General features: G+C 37.1%; 1 protein-coding gene across 3 annotated transcripts in view; it reads right to left on the reverse strand.

The window, feature by feature from the left end:
• GALNT18 (polypeptide N-acetylgalactosaminyltransferase 18) overlaps positions 1-21,223 on the reverse strand; it is a 342,012-nt gene that overhangs the window by 40,098 nt on the left and 280,691 nt on the right. For all 3 annotated transcript variants that reach the window (XM_026664840.2, XM_087950986.1, XM_087950985.1), the window contains exons 7-9: positions 11,783-11,968; positions 9,981-10,118; positions 8,486-8,581 (exon numbers count right to left, since the gene is read on the reverse strand). In XM_026664840.2, coding sequence (XP_026520625.2) covers positions 8,486-8,581; positions 9,981-10,118; positions 11,783-11,968 — 420 coding nt within the window. The remainder of the gene's footprint in view (positions 1-8,485; positions 8,582-9,980; positions 10,119-11,782; positions 11,969-21,223) is intronic.

Genomic DNA, 21,223 nt, shown 5'->3' on the forward strand with positions numbered 1-21,223 from the left:
ACATGTCCTGCAAGTTGAAAGGGAGACTCCTGAATTGAGCAATCTCTAATGGAGAAAAGAGCTTCCTATTGTCTGGTATCAAGAAAAGAAAGGAGGAAGAAGGGGAAGAAGAGGAAGAAGACAAATCTCTCCAATTTCAGCCAAAATAGGGTTGCTGGATATCTGAATAAGCAAAAGAGGACATGGACAATTGGAAAAAAGGACAAATGGGAAGAGAAAAAAAGAGAACTTACTGTTTGATTTCTAGCTATCCATAACAAAAAGTAGAGCAAAGAACTGCAAAAAAATGTACTTGGCCTGCATACACACACACACGTTTTCTTATGTTTTCGCAGGTATTTATATGTATGGTATTTAGGTTTCTTCAGGTATTTTAATATTTGTGCTTTTATTATAGTGACGTTTTGGCAGAATCTCATCTGCCATCCTCAGGCTTGTGTATTGGGTTCTTTTTAATCTTGTGTGGCAGGCTTGGCAGTTGTTTTTTGTTTGGGTGCCTTCAAAATGGACAGAAAAATAGCAGCCATCCTAAGAAACCCCAAAGATAAAATTGACCTAGAAAACCAAGGCATATATGAAATCCCCTGTGCATCATGCCCTGCCACATACATAGGACAAACCAACAGAAGAATAAGTACCCGCCTGGATGAATACAAAAATACAGTAAAAAAGCTTCCTCACTAATCCAACACATGAAAGCCATAGGTCATAGCATCAACTTCAATGGCACCAAAACCCTAGCCGCTATAGAAAACCCCAGCTACAGACTTATCAGAGAAGCCATAGAGATTGAAAAAAGACCTGAAAGCATAAATAGAAGAGATGACTCCACCAGACTGTCAATTATCTGGAAGCCGGCACTCACAAACAAAAAAATCTCTATACCACAATCCAGGCAAGCACCTAAACACAAACAGACCCCCCCCCCAATACCCCCAGCCCAAACACGTCTTAGCCAGCTACCCAAATAAAACCTAGCTTCCTAATAAATAATTATCAGCCATTCTCAAGAAACCAAGCTGCACTAAGAAACCCCAATGCACAAAACACAATGCTGCCAAGAAATCAAGAACACAGCAACTCAAAAACCAATAAAAACAGATCTAGACTGCCAGCCAATCAGGATGAGGAAAAAACCATTCAAATAAAGCAGGAAGCCAGCATCAAATTCAAACAAAAAAAGGCTGCCAAGCCTGACACACAAGATTAAAAAGAACCCAATACACAAGCCTGAGGATGGCAGATGAGATTCTGCCGAAACATCGCTATAATAAAAGCACAAATATTAAGACGTGGGAAAATACCTGAAGAAACCTAAATACTATATATATATACTATATATATATAGTATATATATATACATACTATATATTATATATATATACATATATACATACATGCATGCATACATACATACATACATACATATATATATATATATATATATATATATATATATATATATATATATATATATATATATGCACCACACACACACATACATACACACACACACACACATATGTTCTGTCTCACCTGTATCCATAGGTGAGAATCCAAAGTTCAAATATTCAAGCAAACCAAAACCAGACCCAAAAGAATTAACTGCTTGTTTTCAAAGTCCTTGGCAGTCTTCCTGGAATCTGTCTGGCAAGTCTGAACTGTCCATAAATCACAATGCCGCAGCCATACGCAATTCTTTCGCACCAAAAATACACTTTGCTTCAAGTGGGGGAGAGGCGTTAACACGCTCCTTATATATCCCCTGAAGGGGCGTGTCAGTCTCTTTAATTAATCCTTGGCTGGACGTCTCTTTTCTAATTGAGATTGACGTCTCAATCTTCTCCTAGTCCTAGCATCAAGCCAGCATCCGGCAGTTTCATCATCGCTTGAAGCCTCTGGCACACTTTCCTGATTAACAGTTAACACCTGAGGTGCAATCAGGGAGGGAGTTCCAGAAGAGGAAGACGCCTCTGAAACTTCTAATAAATCAGGCTCATCTCTCAGATTCAACTCCTCCTCCTCCCCCAGACTCCTCTCAACGTCGCTCAGTAATGCAGGCTCGAATCTCAATGCCAGATCTTCTTCCTCACTCGAGCCTACATCTGCTGACTGACCTGGTTCAAACCTTGGAGGCACAACATACAACATATATATATATATATATATGAAATTGCTTTTTCCAACTCTAATTTTATCATTTTCCAACAATCTTCATTTTCAAGAACAACAATCTTCATTTTCATTTTCAAGAACATATACAAATGATAAAATGGAATTGGAAGGAGGACATGAGGGCAAAAAAGAGAACATGTCTTCCTTTTGCATGACATCTGCTAGCTCCAGCTCTTACTTCTGAGATTCCCAGGTAGGATGAAAGAGAGATAGAGAGATTGTAAGGGGGGGCGGAATTTATAAACTCCAGCTAATATCGAAATGGAAATAACAAGTGAAATAGAATGCCCTCCAAGATACTCACAACTAGGGACTGACAGAAGACATACCTGGTACCTCCTAGATCCAGTGACAAAGGAGAATGTTCCATGAATTTATTCACATAGTTTTAAATAATATCTCATTCCAACCAACTCTAGACACCTTACGTAATAACAAGCCAAAACAATCAAAAAGAGGAACATGATACCTGTCCAGGAAAAAAACACGCAGACATCTTATAAGGGGTTATCAACTAGCATTTCTCCCAGAATCTGGGAGAAATTTTCAGTGTCTTTCAGAAGTTTGTAAGGGTGGGAACCATATGGATCTCTGGGGGCATATAGACAGAGGAGGCATGTTTCCAAGACCCTGATGGATGGCACTATCTAGACTTCAATGGCTTCCATTCTGCTGAAACTTATTAAATGTGGGGAAAAATTTTAGAGATAAGTGGTTCTTCAAATAACCTGTCCCGATGCCACAAAAGGTTTTTATAGCTGGTATAAAGTATGAGGTGATACTGGTACAAAGATTGAAACTGGCAAATCAGATCACCAATCTAGACCAGATAGAACTGTTATGTAAACATGAAGCAGTTGATTCTGAAGTCTGTTTAAAGAGTGGCCCAAAATTTGTTGACCTGATAATGTGGGAAGATAGCCAAGTTTAGCCATGGGACCTATTAATGCATAGAACAGGATTCTATGTCCTGTGTTTGCAATAGGCAAATCATGTATGTATGTATGTATGTATGTATGTATGTATGTATGTATGTAAGTATGTGTGTATGTCATATGAATTGATTATTTTTCTGTCTCCAGCAAAGTAACTTATCTGGCAGAATTGAATCTGCTGGGTTTTTTTTGCCCTGAGATTGAGGTAGAATAGATATTTATAGCTGTATCTGGCCTGTAGGCATATGCTTAATTACAGAGAGTAAAAGAGGAGACATGCAATCTGAAAGAACAAAATACAAAAATAAAATTCTCATTAACACATTCATGTACAATTTATTCCAGTGTTTTGTAGAAGTCCAGTGACCTTTCCATCTGTTGCCAAGGATAGACTCTGCCCTAACAGAATATATCTGCCTAATATCTCTTGAAATGAACCAATTTATCTGAGAAAAATTTCTTCCTCTGCTTATGCAAATATCCAAAACTTGATGGTCCCTGCAAAGACACTGTTTAAATAGCTTTTAGAGCCCACCCTCCCCTACTTTCAAATGATAGATTATCTGTGTCCAAGTTGATTAGTAAAGTGTACGCTTAAATGGCCAACCACAGAAACACTGTTAATTTGATTACCTGCTCATTTTGTTTTCAGAAAACAAATGCTGATTTGATGCATATGAGCTTTTTTTTTTTAGAATTTTCAGTAACAAGAGTGCTTTGTTTAATAGCGTTCTATTGAAATGACTGTCAGAACTGAATTACACAAAGCTGAAATTTGGCATTACCTCAGTGATTTTTGTTTCAAATGATCTTTAAAAATGGGATAGTTCAGACATATGATAAAACACAAAGATATCTTATATTAGGAATTTGGTGCCTTACTATAGTTTCTGCTCACCTCCAAAGTTTTTTTTTTTAAAATAAACATCCTTTTCTTTTTAAAGCTGCCCCAAACCTGCAGGATTTGGCATAATCCTCATACTGTGATATCTAGATTTCCAGGAGCAAGGAAGTGCATTCCAGAGGAATAAGAGACAGTGAAATTTAGATAGTGTGATTGGAAGGAAGACAGTCAAGCCAGCTCTTCCCTAGAACTTCTGGTTCTTTAATGATGCAAGTTTAGTTTAGTTTTAGTTTAGCAAGATTATTATCTATAGGCAAGGGTATAGGGTGGGATAATTAAATAAAGAATGGCACTAGCAACATATGTGCCAGATCACTTCCTAATACTTGCTGGCATGTCTTATAACCTAAGTCCAATTATTGCATTATTGACTTTTCCAATTGGCACAGGCCCTACCACGTATAGGAGCATGTAGATGGAGGCTCCGTGTAAGCATTTTCTTTCTGTTGGAATGGGGGCAGCCCATTCTTCACCTAAAGGGGAAAAGAATACAGTATATCTGAGAGCTGCATTCCAAAGTCTACCTTCCCTTTGATGGGGAAAAGGAAAAACTCTGTTTGAATAAAGGGTGGAGGGGAAAGGCTTCCTATCATTAAATCAATGGTAATTAATATTAGATGGAATGGAAGGGATTGCCCTGAAAAACAAATTTGATTCAGGGTCATGTCAAAGGCTAGTTAGACATCATGGTGCTGTTGCAAACATTTTGAGAAATATGATTGTACAGATCTGGAAAGTAATGGGGATAGAACCCTAACAATACATACTTTTTAATATTTGAATATGCAATTGTATTTCACAAAGGGAGCAACGTATTCTTAATAGGAAATAAAGACAGTTATATTGATAACAGCGCCAAAGCTTATAGCAGAAGAGTTCAGATCATTAACTGCAGGTCATTTCCACAGGGAAAAAAATTGCAACTTTTCATTCCATTAACTTCCATTAACTTGATCCTGTAATGTTATTTCTATAAATACTTGAAAAAATGTCCTTGATAGGCAAAGAAGAGAAAACATAATGATAGAATTAAAGCATCTCACTTTCTAATGAAACCAGAACTAATTACTTTTGAAAAGAATATGATTCAGGGAATGGTCTTTCTTAATGGTCTTTCTTTTCAGACACTTGTTTCTATAAAACACAAGTTAATGGCAGAATTATATCCAAATTCATAATAACATTCCAGCTACTACTTGACATTTAATGGATCAAGTAACTAACAGATGCTTTAAAAATTGGCTGACAGTGTGTAGACACAACATTTATGCAAAATATTCTTCAATCTTTTCTCAAATGTTCTTCCAAATTCTTGGCCTTGGACTTAGGTCTCTATCTAAAAAAATACTTTTATAGTTTCACATGATACTTCTTTTGTGTAATTTAAATGTCTGAACACTGCTTGAAAACAACAGCAACTAAGAAACACATATTAAAGAAATCTGACAAACATATAGTAAAATGGTATTTGCAAAATATATTTTGTAAAATAAGCAATGCAGCTGCAATGGAATATCCATCTGGATTGAATACTCCAAAAACAGAATATGGAAGCTTCCTATTTCACATCCCAGTGATTCTCTGATACTGTGAGCATTTGGTATTTTTCTTTGCAAGCATACTCTGGAGATGCCCTAGAATGTGCTAATGATAGCACAGTATGTATATATTAGTTTCAGTATATTCATCTTGTTAAAATATTGAAGTGTGCTTCATCTAATGCAATTTCTAGATTGAACTAACATCTGCTATGCTATGTCCATTTGTTAAGACGCCCTAATGCATAGGCCATCTTAACTTGTCCTCGGCCAAATTTTCTTTTAATATTTCCTTATTTCTTTACCTTATTTATCTATTCTTATAGTTTCTTATCAGCTGCTATACATCTTCTTAATTTATTTTTATTTTTAATGTTTCTTTATTCTGTTCAATGCAGGATATATTACTGGTTTATAACTTTTTTCTGTTTCCTTTTAAAAAATATATTAATTATGTAAACCATGTTCATTTTTTTAAAATAAAAAGCAATAGAAAAATATTGAAACAAATGTTGGAAGCTGCAAGAATGATACATATATGTGGATTTTAAATCGTCTCTCAGCTTCAACAGTAATTGCTTGGTTCATCCTCTAATTCTGGAAGATGAAGGTAGCAACATCAGGTAGTTGAAACCATCTCACTAACCATGGCCTCTGGGCAAAAGTCAGCATAAAGGAAGCTATTTATAGATATAGCTAGTCTAAAAAACAATGGCAGAAGTTTTATCACATTTTCATGACATAAGCCATGACAGGTATGTCCACATACATTCTGGTTCATAAACATTTTTGCCAAACATTTTCACCTCTAGAACATGGGTGGGCAATAAAGTTTTCTTTTAGCTGGAACTAAATGATAACAGATGATGTGAGATGCAGATCAATAACATCTGGAGGGTTGCACATGGTCCATGTCTATCTACTTATCAGTATTCAAACTTGATAAACTGGACAACATAGTTGGAAATTAATACTTGTCCTATGTATCTTCATGTTGATATTATCCCCACAAGGAAATATAGTAAACAGAATTATAGGCTAATAAAGACACAAAATTAGGAGTTCCTTGAAAATGCCAACATCTATCAAAGTCAATTTTGGAGAAAATCATCTACCGTAGTTCAGATCATAATTTTTTTTTCTATAATCAACATTAATCTACATCAAGTCTAATTAATGAAAGTATAGTGCTAATCCTGAGTTTCTGGAAAAAGTTACAACGCTAACAGGACATTTATGCAAGAACTCATTTATGTTGCACTTAGTTGCAAAACAGGTCAATCAAATGCAAAAAATAAATAAATACTAATATTAAAACCTTTTACGTGTGCTATAATATAATCTGGAAGTTTCCAAGCATTTTTTCAGTCTGAATTTGCAACAGTGTCTTTTTAGAATACTACAAAAGTAATTTCATGATACATCAAAATATGTTATAAAATAATTCCTGAAGGTAAAGAAGAAAGGCATTTTAATAACTCATGAATAACAGAAGGACTTGGTTACTTGAAGAACACTGAATTTTGTTAGAATTTCCCCTTGGCAAAAGATAGTTATTAAAATAAGGTGGAGGAGAAGAAAAAAGCTTTAGTTTGTGCAGTGTCTAAGCAGATTCTGAAAATTTCTCTTCATCATTCATAATTTTACTCTACTGTACCCCCACTGGTACAATCAATATTAAATACATCTTAAATACATACACAAGAAAACCAATTCTACCAGATGTGAAAATAGAGGCTGAATATCTTTTCATGATTATATATAGAAACAAAAACTAAACAAAGACAATCAACTTTCCAATATTTCTCAATTTAAAGAAATCTTTTCCTGTTAGACATTGGTTCTTTAGTCAAATGTTTTGCATCCCCTTCATAAAATATGTAGACCACATTTTTGGCAATGTATGGGCAATGTATAAGAATCTCAGAAAGAAAAAGAATGTGATAAAGGTCTTTGAAAAAAATCTTAAGGACAATATGAATATTTATCAATTCACAATTACACAGTTCCAGTAATTTGATTTAACCATACAGTTTTAGATAGCATTGATTCATACAAATTCACTTCTATTACTATTTGACATTCGACAAGTAAAACTTCTGAAGATAACTAATAGATGCCATCCAGTGATACATGTATGTTTAATATGGGACTGTAAGCCACTAGGAATTCCATGTAGGATTTCTAAGATTCCAATCAACTCAACAGATCACACACAGAAAAGGTTTTCCTTGGGGTGGCTGCTTTCCTGTCTCCTCTCAAAAGGAACTAAACCGGAAAGCAAACATTTATATTATTTACTACAAGTGCAGCCCTCTAGTTTCTAATGGTCTTTGGATCTCTTTATTCCTGGTTCATCTTGTATTATCTAGAAAACATGCTCTTCTAGAAAATCAGAATAGATAGCTCTAAAATAAAACTCTCATAGCAACATTTGAAATGATTAGTGTGATGCTATGTAATGCTTCTATAACAAAGTCCAAAATTAAACCATGAGATTTCCATGCCTGATTGTTTCTTGAAAAGCCAAAAGAACTATAATTCTCTACTCATTTATTATAAACTCAAGCATACTTACTGGAAGAATAAGTGTGTGTGTGCACATGTGTGTTTTAAATGACATTAATATGTGAGATGTAGAAATATTGAGAAAATAATTGTCCCTGAAATCATTAATGTTGCATTCACATTTTTTCCAGGAAGAATAGTAAAAGTCTATGCCAACAATTCTCTGCATTCTTAATTGTCCATTGTGACTTTTTGACAAGGCACTAATTAAGAGATTCATAATACTTAACATCAGGAACAAATATTATTTCCATTTATTATTAACAGTCTTAGAAAGTATTGAAGTAGAAAAAAATAACTGCTAGTTACAGTACAGTTCTTTCCGCATATGGGTGTGAATAAAATGCAAGATTAATCTTACTAACCTGTGGTGTCATTCCATGGCAGATGTACATGATTGGAATATTTTCTGTATCTGGTCCCTGATCAAGGCACAGATCACTTTTTAGGGAATTCTGTAGCTAGGAAATATATAGAGGATGGGTAAGGACTCAGAAAAAAAGAATGTAAATTACTTGTTAAAACAGTACAAGAATTATACCTGTTTGAAACTCTACTTTTGTAATAGATGTTTAATTATCATTGAGAGAAAAAAAAGCTAATCTGTTTAAATTAATACTGTGAATTAATACTGTATACTGTGAAACTTCAGCATAGTCTGTAATATTTAATTAATTAAATTTAGGCACCACCTGACTCTGAACTGTCTATGGACAACTTACAGTATAATAAACTATGAAAGCAAACCAAGATGGTTTGGTCCTTCCATACAAAAACACAGATAAATCACATCCAACAGGGAGCTCCACCCACCCCAATGCAAGGCCTGGGATAAGGTAAGGTCTTCAAGACCTTACAACCAACTTTGAATAAAAAAAAAATTTCAATTAAAGTTCAAAGAATTTCAATTTAAAAAAGAATTTCAAAATTCACTAGGATTCCAACAAGAGGTTTGTTCAGTTTTAGCTGAACTTCAGATCATCAATGTGCATTCCACCCCCCCGCCCCCAAAAAACCCTTATCAAGTAATTATTACTGCCAGATGATACAATGTAAATTGTATTCAAAGTATCTTCCCAATGCCTTGGATTCAATTTTTTAATATCCAACTTGTTTCACAGTACTACAAAATACTACTGTTTTGTACATAACAGAACAAAAATACAACATTCACATAACCCACCCACCCCCTTTTAAGGCCAAAATATTTTTATACAAGCTTTGGAATGTGCTATCATGAGATTTGGTGCTGACTACCAACATAACTGGGTTCAAAAAAGAGGTAGACCAACTTATGGAAATCATGGGGATCAGTGGCTTGATGGCAGTGTGACTGCCTCTAAAGGTTATCTACTGAATGACTAGTCAGCTTCCTTATTCAGTTGGTTGGCCATTGTAAGATAAGACTGCTGGAGTAGATGAGTTAGGGATTTGATCCATCAGGGCAATGCTTATATCATTATGAACACTATTATCCAGTGCCGATTAATCACAACATTCTCAGTTGTAATTGCAACACCAGAGCCCTGGTGGTGCAGTGGTTAGAATGCAGTATTTCAGGCTAACTCTGCCCACAGCCTGGAGTTCGATCTTGACCGGCTCAAGGTTGACTCAGCCTTCCATTTTTTCAAGGTGAGTAAAATGAAATTCCAGATTGTTGAGGAAAATATCCTGACATTGTAAAATGTCCAGGGAATGCTGTGAAGCACTATGGAGTGTTATATAAGTCTATTGCTATTATAAACAGACACATTTTGTTTTTAAAGCTTTTCTTTGTGGGCCATGGTCAGTCCACCTGCAGGAAACCGCTTGTCCCTATTTCCTTCCTAAGTCTGCTCAAGCAAATACAATTTCTCTTACCACCCCATAGGCGACAGTGTCAGAGTACATTCTCATCTCGGGATAAACACTGACAAGATACCACCGGAAGGTCTTGCACTGCAGCTTTTTCCTCAAGGCCTTCCTCTCTGAGATATCCCCAATGTCAATTCCAGAATCCTACACGTGAAGGCCAGAAGGAAGGTCAGGAATATCAAAGTCATTCTTGCCATACATAAACCATTTATTTCATTAAGGTTTCAACTTTAGTGAACAAGCGAAAACTTCCCACAGGTATTAATTTTTAATCAGTTCCTCAATGATCGTTTCTGAAAAGACAATTTCCAGATTCCAAAACAATTAAAATCAAATAGTAACATGGTCTGGAAAACATTTCTGTCAACAAAATCAGGAACATTTTCCAGACATTACTAGCTTGCCGAAGCAGAAGAGTGGCTTTATCAATGCACAGATTCGTATTTTTCAGTCCATCTTTTTCATATATGAATATAAACATTTTGATGGCATATTCATTAGAAGCATTTGCAAAACTTATATAGAACATTGCTGTCACTCAAGAAATATTCATTTAAATCCAGTGTTGATGGCACCTCAACAGCACATGTGATAAGGAAAGGGAAAATTGATGAAAGAAAAATGCCTGATGCTGTTTTGTGGTAAGATTACTTTTGGATTGAATGAAGGCTCATAAAGGGTTGATTTTAGTGCATTAATTATTATTTTTTTGGGGGGATAAAAATATTTCAAGGTATATTGTAATAAACATTTTACAGGATTTCATCACACAGTGAAGTCTGAAGCAGAAAAAGCACATCTTTTGTTTTCATGGAAGTGGCAGGGGGAGGTTAAATGCAATGAGAGATGTCTTGCATTTAAATAGATTTCTTTCCTGTATTTTAATAGAGCATTATCTTCTGCTACATGATGCACACTAATAAAATTAAAGACATTATGGAGGTAAAAATTGATTCAGCCTTCCATTCTTCTAAGATCAGTTAAATGAGGACCCAGATTGTTGGAGATAATACACTGATTGTGTAAACTGCTTAGAGAGGGCTGTAAAGCACTATGAAGTAGTATATAAGTCTACTGTGCTGATGCTATTGCTAAAAGTGTGGGGGAATAAAAGTATTTCCCAAAACAAATCAGTCCTATATTAGAATTCAAGTCTGGAGATAGTTCTTTTATTTCAATACTCTCAATTTCTCTCTCAATGATCTTGATATACTGCTATGGATTAATTGATGACTGAAATTGATTTTTAATGTTCAGCCAATATTTCTTGCATTGTGCCTGCACAAAACTAGTGCAGAATCAAAATCAGTTAGAAACAAAGATATTTGTACCCAGATGACACACTGTTCAATTGAAGATGGAATTATTATATTAAAAATAATAAAAAAATAAAAAAATCAGTTAGAAATACAACTGAGCAAAGTTTCAGGTGACACAAATTATGCGATGAACATTCATTGCTGAACCAGTTCAAGGCTATTTGATCATATTTTTATGATACAATTATCCTAATCTGGTTCTTGTACTATAAAGTTGCTGAAATAATTAAATGTAATTGCAGTCTTGCTACCATTTTAAAATGACTGTTTCTAACTGATAATCCTCTTAGACTTGTCTAAGTGACATGTTGTCTTGGGCTTATATGTTTCTCTTGACAGACTTCTTAATTTAGCAATATAAACATTGGTGATTATCAGTTATCACTTGGTCTCACAAGTCAGATTCTTGAAGAAACTTATGAAATTGAATTGGATATTGTTTTGTAGCATAAGGCTATGTGGTCATACTGATGTCCATTTGTAACCTACCTCCTGAGGAATATTCCATGCCATGTAAACATGGCTTTTGAATTCGTCCATCCAAACTTCAGCCACTCTTAATGCATTTCTTCGGACATGGGATGTTAGATCTTCTGTATATGGCTTATGGGCTCGTTCAATATGGGCAATCCTAGAACAAGGTAGGACTTCAACGCTACCGCCACATTGCCAGACCTAGGAAAAAAAATGTATTTTGCTATATTAGATAGATTGATTCTACCAACTGTTCAATAGTTCCTTGACCAGATTTCACAATGTATAGGAATACACACTACAGCTCATAGTGTATGAAAGCAAGTTATGAATTCACTTCTGGTATTAAATATAAAAAGTTGTATTTTAATTTTAGAGATATATTTCTCCCCTTCCCTATTTAGAATTTGAATCTGGGTATCTGAATCTCAGGGAAGTAAAAAGAAAAATTAAAGTAACTCCTACAAGGCTGAACTTACCTACTTTTGACCTAAAACATCATTTGCACAAAATTACTTAAAATGGGACCTCTAGTACCCATTTTAAGTAATTTTGTGCAAATTATGTTAAGGCAAAAATGAGAAAATAAGATACCATCTTAAGTACATTAACATAAGGCCTTCCAAGCTGAAGAACTCCACTTCATCCCTGGAAAATCCTTAAATAAATCCTCTCTGTGAAATATTACTGTTGGGTAGAATTTTGGGAGGCTATTTTCTTTTAGCTCTACTATATCTGGACTTTCTGGACTGTTTTATTTTAAATTAATCTTTTGTCTCATACTGGCTGAAGTAAGTCAGCTGACCATTCAATCAGAAAATGAAAATTAACTTTGTCAGGTTTGTTTATTTCCTATTCATAATAGATGACAATACCTGAAATAACTGGTATGAGCTATTAAACAGTTCTTTTTAGCCCTTGGATGAGAGAAAACCAAGAAATGAATATGCAGTTAGTAGAATAAATTAAGAAGCCAAAAAAGACAATGATGAACCATTTCCATATTGTTGCCAAAGAAATCCACGAGAAGTCCAACTCAGATGGAAGTTCTTTCCATTCATCTGTTATGCTATGTTCAGTGACCTATTTTATACGTATATTTTAGACCATTTGGCTGCAATACAATAGACCAGCAAGCACACTGGCTGGGAACTTCTGGGAATTGAAGGCCACATATTTTAAAGTTGCTAAGATTGAGAAACACTGAGATAGATATTTGATAACATTAAACACTAGATGAATATGGGAAAAGGTCAGGGTGTTTATAAGGGTGGGTGCTCTGTTTTCTTTTGGGGTAGTTTTTTTTTTAGTCATTCCCAAATTATATCCAGCAAATGCTCGAAGACAAAAGCTTCATGTAGCTTCATTGATCCTCTACCTTATATTGACTTCATCTTTTATGCTGTTAAGAGCCTCTTTTTTATGTCTAGAATTTTGCTATATAATGAAAAGAAAAATTGGGTACTTTTCGTCTCAGCGATATCAAGCTATTATGGAAAGCAATACGATATTATTAATATCATATACATTTGTGAAGAATGTTTTAAAAAGTACCTATCAACTGTTTTTCATTAATAAAACAATAATGAATAAATGATGCTTGTGAATGTTAATAGATTTTCCTCTGGCAGTACATGTCATTTGTTTTCATTTTTTTTAATAATACAGAAAACCACAATAGGTTCATTGATTTTAAACAGAAAATAAGAGACAGAAAGTACAAAATATGCAATTATAAGGAGAAAATAGAAAATAGTTTCTATCCTGAAACATAACATCCCAAAAGTTTATGAATGAGATCCATTTTTGTTTACATTTTATTGGCTTCCAACAAAGTAAATTTCACAAACAATGCTAAAGTTCAAATTTTTCTATTCAGAAAATAGTATGTTAGGATGTTTCGGTGCTTCACAAGGTTTGCAGAACTAATCTTAGATGCTGTTATTAAAAGTGGAGGAACAGTAGATTTATCCTTTTCACCATTTCTTTAAAGTAGCACATTACATTTGGAGTTTTAATTCTCTGGTAACTGGTTGCCTCTTATATATTGACTGTTACATGATGCACTATATCCCCCCTCCCCCATTAAATGTGAATACAAAGTAAAAAATCTCAGTTATGTGCCACACTGAGGTGGAGTTTTCTTTGACTTTTATGTTGTTGTTGTTGTTGTTGTTGTTGTTTTTAACAAGCTGTTGTAATTGCCATAAAATTGCTGAAAAGGTGTAGGGACCCCTGCTTCCTCACTAGCACATGCCATGCAGTGGTGGTATTCAATTTTTTTTTTACTACCAGTTCCATGGGCGTGGCTTGGTGGGTGTGGCTTGGTGGGCGTGGCTTGGTAGGCATGACAGGGAAAAGGATATACTGCAAAATCCCCATTCCCTCCCCACCCCACTATCCTGCTTTCCAGCTCCATTCTCCTGTGCTGGGCAATCAAAGAAGACCCAGCCGATCAGCTGGGACTCGGGAGGCAGAGAATAGATTGGGGTGGGGCCAACCAGAGGTGGTATTTACTGGTTCTCCGAACGACTCAAAATTTCCATTACTGGTTCTCCAGAACTGGTAAGAATCTGCTGAATACCATTTCTGCTTTGTAGTTTTCTAAACATTGAAAGTAGTTTCTGGATTGTTCAAAGAATTAAAGCACATCTTTAACTGAATAAATATATTGGAAAAATACACATTTTAAGCAAAAACTGCATCTAGAAATGTGTGTATCATAAAATCTCTAAAAGAGGATTATGTATTTATTTATTAAAATTGCACACTGTTTCCTATGCTAAATCATAAAATACATAACAATGTATCAAAACAGTGGAAAACAAGATTATAATAAATATGCTTTATTTTTAATCTAGATTGGGAGGCATAGGAGACATTCTTCCAGCACTACACTTGAAAGACTAGTTGAAAAATAAGTTTTCAATGCATACCTAAAAAGGTGTTTCTAGGTCCAAGCTGAACTTGAAGAGATTCCAAGATAGTGAATAGTTGGTAAATAGCATTCTGTAACTCTTGATATACATTGTAGGACATTCTGTGATAATCTTAGAGATTGTTTACCAGGAAATGCAATCTCAGGTTACCACATTCTGCACCAACCACAGCTTCCATATTGTTGGTGTTTCCATGTAGAATACATGGCTGAATACCACCTCTGATGCCATGTAATGGGACAAGAACATACTCATATATTCTGGTTTTACTACTTGATTGAGTAAGATATAGATTTGACAATCTGGTATTAAGAGTGATAAGAAAACATTCAATTTAGAATTAAATCCTATTAAGACCAACTGCATATTTATCTTTTTCTTCCAAAATCATTGTCTGAAATTCAGGAAAACTGAACAATATCTCCTTGAAATTGTAATTTCTAATAGCAGGGGTCCAATCTCATAAAACTGATATGAACATAACCTGCATTTAAAAAAATCTCTTTCACCTATACAGTGATGCTGTTATACACAATGCTGATGGATTATTCTAGCTACAAGTTTTGTTTCTTCCAAACATTGGAATTTCACAGATGTTACTATTTCCCACATTAAGATGCATAACAAATAATTATTTTGTACCAATGACTAACAACTTTGAAAGTGTGAAACCAAGTTTGGCATTGGAACTAAGTTAGAAACCTGGAGACATCATTGGTACCATGAACCTCATTACTTTGCATTCCTACCTAAAGCATATAGGTTCATAAATGTTGGCCTATCTCGTTGACCCAGACTCATTTATAGTCATTTAAAAGATGACAGCTTTTCTTTTCTATTTTCTATTGTTTTACATTCCTTAACCTGCTATTCTCAAACTAATTGGGGGTGGCGGGGAGATGTCAAGTTGCCTAGGAACTATTTTAACACAACTATATGGTGTTTCCCCATTTTTTCACATCAGTATATTTTATAGAAATTGTATTTTTCTTCATACATAAAATGTCAAATTATGCTACTGTTAATTCTTGAAGCCCAGTGAAGTGTAAATCTGTACAATGGGGGCTGAACAACAACTCTGAATAATACTGAATAGTTCTGATCTTTTTAATGAATTTGAAATAAGGAGGCATCATTTAAGATGCCACTTTACCATATCTTTGATTTTGCTAATAATTCTGTCATTTAACTGCAAAATTAAACTGCACCTGCTTATAACACACACAAGTACACAATTGGCCTGATTTAACATGTGCTACAATATGGTTTGTAAACAGCAATTACTCCCTTCCTTGGCACACTCCAATTAATCAAACCTGTGGGTCTAAACACTGTCAGTCTTTGTTCTATTTCTGCAGTCTCATTAATTACACTGCTTCAAGAAGCATGCATTCATTTCAGATCTTAAATGTTAAGCAGAAGCTGTCAAGGCAAGGGCTGATACAACTAGCTGGCTGCACAGAGCAGAATCAAAATCCAATCTAATTATTTATAAGGATTAATGCAACTAATGTTTGACAAATATTGGTCTAAATGCATCCACCTTCCTAAAATAAACTAAAAACAAAAGCATACGCTTATTATAAATAAACAAAAGCATACACTTATCCATTGTTTGACCCTGTTAGGAATATAAGTCACCTAACAGGTATTTGGGTTAGAAATATATAAACCAGGATAAACATTTTAGTACTATGTCTTTAAGAGATTGCAAAAACTGCAATTGGGTGTGGTTTTTGAAACGTCCATAAGATGGGGCCAGAAACCTGGATTGTCTTAGTCTGAGTCTCATAAGAGAGTGTGAGTGTATCTCTGTTTCCTTCTGTTGGAAAGTATTGCCGTTCCTCCATTTCTTCTAATTGACTGATATTCCTGGATTTAATGTAAGTCTGATACTGAACTGTTTTTGACACTGGACTTTGATATTTGGATTATCCCTGGATTGAAAACTGATTTAACTTGTGAATGACTTTGGATTGCTTGTTTGGACTTTGCTTAACGTTTCTGGAAGTAAAAACCTACATTTACTGTACAGTGTATCTGTGTGCTCTGTGTGTATTATTCCTACACTACTCTCTATACGTCTCCCTGTATGCGCTCATTCTCCTAACGGGGAATTACCTCAACAGACCCCATGATATATATGATAAAAGACAATAAGAGCAGCTAAGGATTTATATTGGATGGGGAGAAAAGGCTGGTTCGGGGCTGAATTATTGTGGCTGTATATTGTGGGTGAAAAAATAACTTAGGAAGATGTTGAGTCAGCTCCTGACTTTGCTGTGTGCTCAACACATGATGCAGGCAAACAATGACTCTCTAGGCAGGTGAGAACTGTAGTCTACCAACATCATTTCTGTGGCCACATATGCCTCATGCCCAGTGGAACCCTTTCAACTCAGTCTTTGCAGAAGCTATGGATATTTTTGTATAAAGCCTAGGGCAATTAGAGTTGCATCAAATTTGGAAAACATATTTTCCAAAGGCCTTCCTTTTCTCAGAAGTTTTCAAAAACTCCATCCAACTGTGATTATAATACATAGATGAAATAATTTACCTTCTAGGAAAGAAAAATCCAGGAATTCAATATGAAAGAAGGACTCTAAACGGTAAAGTAATGGCTTTTGTATAAACTTCTTATCACCATGGTGGCATGGCCTTTTATTTCATGCTAAATATAACTCAAGCACGGACATGGCATAATATCCTAAGCTTCATATGCATGGTAATAGCTTTTTCCATGCTTTTCTTCTCAGTCTGCTTCTTTCATCTTTTGTAGGGCTTCAATTTGGTGGTCTTTTAAGAACTGGGTTTGATTCCACAAAGGACTGGCTTTCTTTCTGAAAACAGTTGCAACTAAGACTCAACTGCCTATAGGAAGCCAATCTCATTTGAGTGACATCAGTGGAACTGGATAGAGGTTTATTTAGAGAGGCCAGGCTAGTTGAGCTAGTTTAAATAACAGAACAGGACACAAATCAGTGTCTGAATCAGAACTGTTAGTCTAATTTACTGTTAATAATACTGTGGTTTTTTTTTTTGGGGGGGGGGGATTATTGGAATGTTTGGAGAGTACATATTTTCCTGTCCTGAAATTCAGGCCATCATTTTCATCAGAAGCAGTAGCCTTCATTATGTCAGCAGAAGTAGCCTGTAGTACTGCACTCTAACCACTGCACCACCATAGCTCAGTGGTTGGAATGCAGTATGTAACCTCTGCACAGCTTAACTTGTGAATAGGAAAAAAAATCAATGGGTTAAGAAAAAACAAAGATTACATCCTATTTCTCCTCCTCTTAAAAAACAGTTAATAATTATTAAGGGAACTGGAGATTGCATGAACTGAGAGAGTAGAGGAATAGAAGAGCAAGGATAGAATGGTTACAGATTAAAGGGAAATGGAAGAAGAAGAATTGAAGTTAGAGAACTCTTTAAAATACCAGACAGTCACATGCTTGCCTAATATTTGCCTGCTGAGCTTGTTCAAACATTTAGTGAGCAGCTTCACCAACCATTTGCTGAATTTACTTCATGATGTACTTGGAACCTTGGAACCAGTTTCAGTCTATGATCATTAGCATGCAATTTTCAGTGAAAGGGTCTGGATTTGGTACATTAAAGTCAATGGTGGGATTCAATTTTTTTTACTACTGGTTCTGTGGGCGTGGCTTATTTGGTGGGTGTGACTTGATTGTCATGTGACTGGGTGGCTGTGCTTGGCGGTCATGTGACTGGGTGGGTGTGGCCAACTCAATGTCGCTCATGACAAGGGGTGCCTCACCTGGCCCCTCCCCTCCCAGCCATTCCTTGTCAATTAAAAATCATAGCAGAGTTTTTTCTCTCTTTCTCCCCCTTCCTTCCTATTTCTTTTTCTTTCTTTCTCTTTTTTTCCTCTCTTTCTTTCTTGTTCTCTCTCTCTCTCTCTCTCTCTCCCTCACACACACACACACACACACACACACCTGGTCGGGCGGGCAGCAGAGGCACTGCTGCAGTGGGCACTACTATGGGAGGCAGCCGGGATCCTGCCCTCCCGGTCAGAGCACTCTGCTGTCAGTAGCTTCTCCCAGGGGATGAAATGTTTCATGTTTCCTCCCTTCACGAAAAGCCTGATGCCACTTTCTCCTTTGGCCGCAGCGGGACCCCACAGCCCAGTTCCCTTCTCCGATTGAGAGGAGAACCTTCCAGAGGTTATTCAACCGGTTCTCACCGGTTCTGGAGAACCTTTAGTGGTGATTAGGTGTGGGTCCCGGAACCGTTAGTAACTTCTGCTGGCCACGCCCCTGAACTGGTTTTCTGGTTGCTGGTTGCTCAGTTGCCCCACCCACCTGATGCTCGCTCACGCCGCTCGCCCGCCTGCCCCCAACTGAGCAGCCCTGATCTGCCTGCCCTGCTCATCGGTAAGTCTGTGAGTCATGCTAGGCCCTCACCCACTGCACAGGGCCTTTCCGTGCCTCCCCCCCACTGCCGGTGACCTTTCCGGGTGGGAGGAGGCCAAAGTGGGGTGCCGGGCCAGTCCAGAGGGTGGGGGGGCAGCAGTGGCAGCAGCGCGGCTAAGGGAAGCAGCCCCAGGAGTTCGTGGCCTCCCTTTCGGAGCACGTCCACCACCCTCCCAGCCCAGCACAGCAGAGAAAATGGAGGAAAAACAAAGGGAAAGCTTTTGCGGATTTGGAACAGGGGACAAAGAATTAGCAAGACCAGCTCCATTTTTTGATGTAAAGCACCTCAAGCATCCAGTAACATGATCATGCAGTTGACAGGTGACCATCTCCAAGCAGATAGCATCATCTAGTAACCCAGAGCGTACAGGAGTCTTTTAATTCTTGGTAAGGTGATTTTGGCTCAATTCACAGCATGCCAAACCAACATTCACATTGTCACCCCCCCACGCAGCTCATAAGTTCTTCCCAGAAAAGAGGTGTGTGTGTGAGATAGAGACAAGGAAGGGAAGGAAGGAAGGAAGAAAGGGAGGAAGGGAGGAGGGCAAGAAGGAAAGAGCAAGAAAGGAAGAAAGAGCAAGAAAGAAAGAGGAAGGGAGAGAAAGAAATAAAGAGGAAAAAAGAAAGAAAGAAAAAGAGGAAGAAAGAAAAAAGGAAGGGAGAGAAAGAGAGAAAGAAAGAAAGAGGAAGGGGGAGAAAGAAAGAGAGAGAAAAAGAAAAAAAGGAGGAAAGGAGGGGGGAAAGAGAATACTCTGTGGTATTATTTTTAATTGTTCCATTATTTATCATATATTAATATTTTGCACTGTCCCTACACCTAAAATGATTTTACTGCCTTTCTTTTGCCCAGGTATTTTTCAGAGTTTACATGTCAATAGTCCAGAGCATAAATACAGGTGTGTTTAACAGAGCTGAAAGGGACTATGGAGGTCTTCTAGTCCAACCCCCTGCTCAGGCAGGAAAACTCTGAGGAATCCAAAATCTGAATAGAGGTCCTGGAAAAGGTGTCAGAATAAGAGAATAACACTTTGAAGGGACCTTGGGGGGAACCCTATACCATTTCAGAGAAATGGCTGTCCAGTCTTTTGTTAAAAACTTCCAGTGATCGAGCACCCAGAACTTCTGGAGACAGGCAGTTCCACTGGTTAATTGTTCTCACTCACAGGAAGTTTCTCCTTAGCATGTAAGCCATTTCTTCCTTTCAGTGGTCCATGAAAGTACATCTATAGATAGATAATAAAGTCAAAAAAAGGTGAACAACATTTTTACAGAACTATAGATACATTGAGGCCGGGTGTGACAAGGAATGGCTGGGAGGGGAGGGGCCAGGCGAGGCACCCCTTGATGTGAGTGTCATTGAGTTGGCCACACCCACCCAGTCACATGATCACCCAGTCACATGACCACCCTAGTCACATGGCCACCAAGCCACACCCGCCCAGTCATGTGACCCTAAGCCACACCCACCAAATAAGCCACGTCCACAGAACAGGTAGTAAAAAATTTTGAATTCCATCACTGGAACCTTCCATTGTCTGCAGCCCCACTGACCCCCAGAAAATGGGGCATTCCAATCTGGCATAGGAAGCCGGGAAATCTGGTAACCCCCAAGGAGCTAAAACCTCATGCATGCCCATCACAGCAGATGCCACAAGGGCCGCACAAATGCCCCCAGACAGTGTCCAGCAATCTGGATTCGGGGTGCCAAGGCTATGCACGTTTTGCATCGGGTCCGGCCCTCGGCAGCAAGATAGAAACGGGGCTGGAGTGATGGAAAGGATAGTCTCTAGGTGATTTACTTGGTGCCCTGGCTCTTTCCATCTCCGGGACAAGCGCCAAAGATGCAGGATGGGGAAAGGAAGAAAAGAGGAAAAGAGGTGAGAGAAAGCCCAGGAAAGCAAGCAGGGGAACACATTACCATTTGCTCAAGGATGATCGCTTTGCACTGCTACAAGTCACGCCTTGGCCAGTCTTCAGTGGCCAGTCTTCCTCGCCCTCCCCAAGGCTCTCTCTCCCTCTCTCTCTCTCTCACACACACACACACACACACCTGGTCTGACTGGGACAAAATGATCCGG

The sequence above is a fragment of the Notechis scutatus genome, chromosome 1 (genome assembly GCF_049901735.1).
Source record: "Notechis scutatus isolate UNSWTSFEM ecotype Mainland chromosome 1, rNotScu1.2, whole genome shotgun sequence".
In the NCBI taxonomy this organism is placed as follows: Eukaryota; Metazoa; Chordata; class Lepidosauria; order Squamata; family Elapidae; genus Notechis; species Notechis scutatus.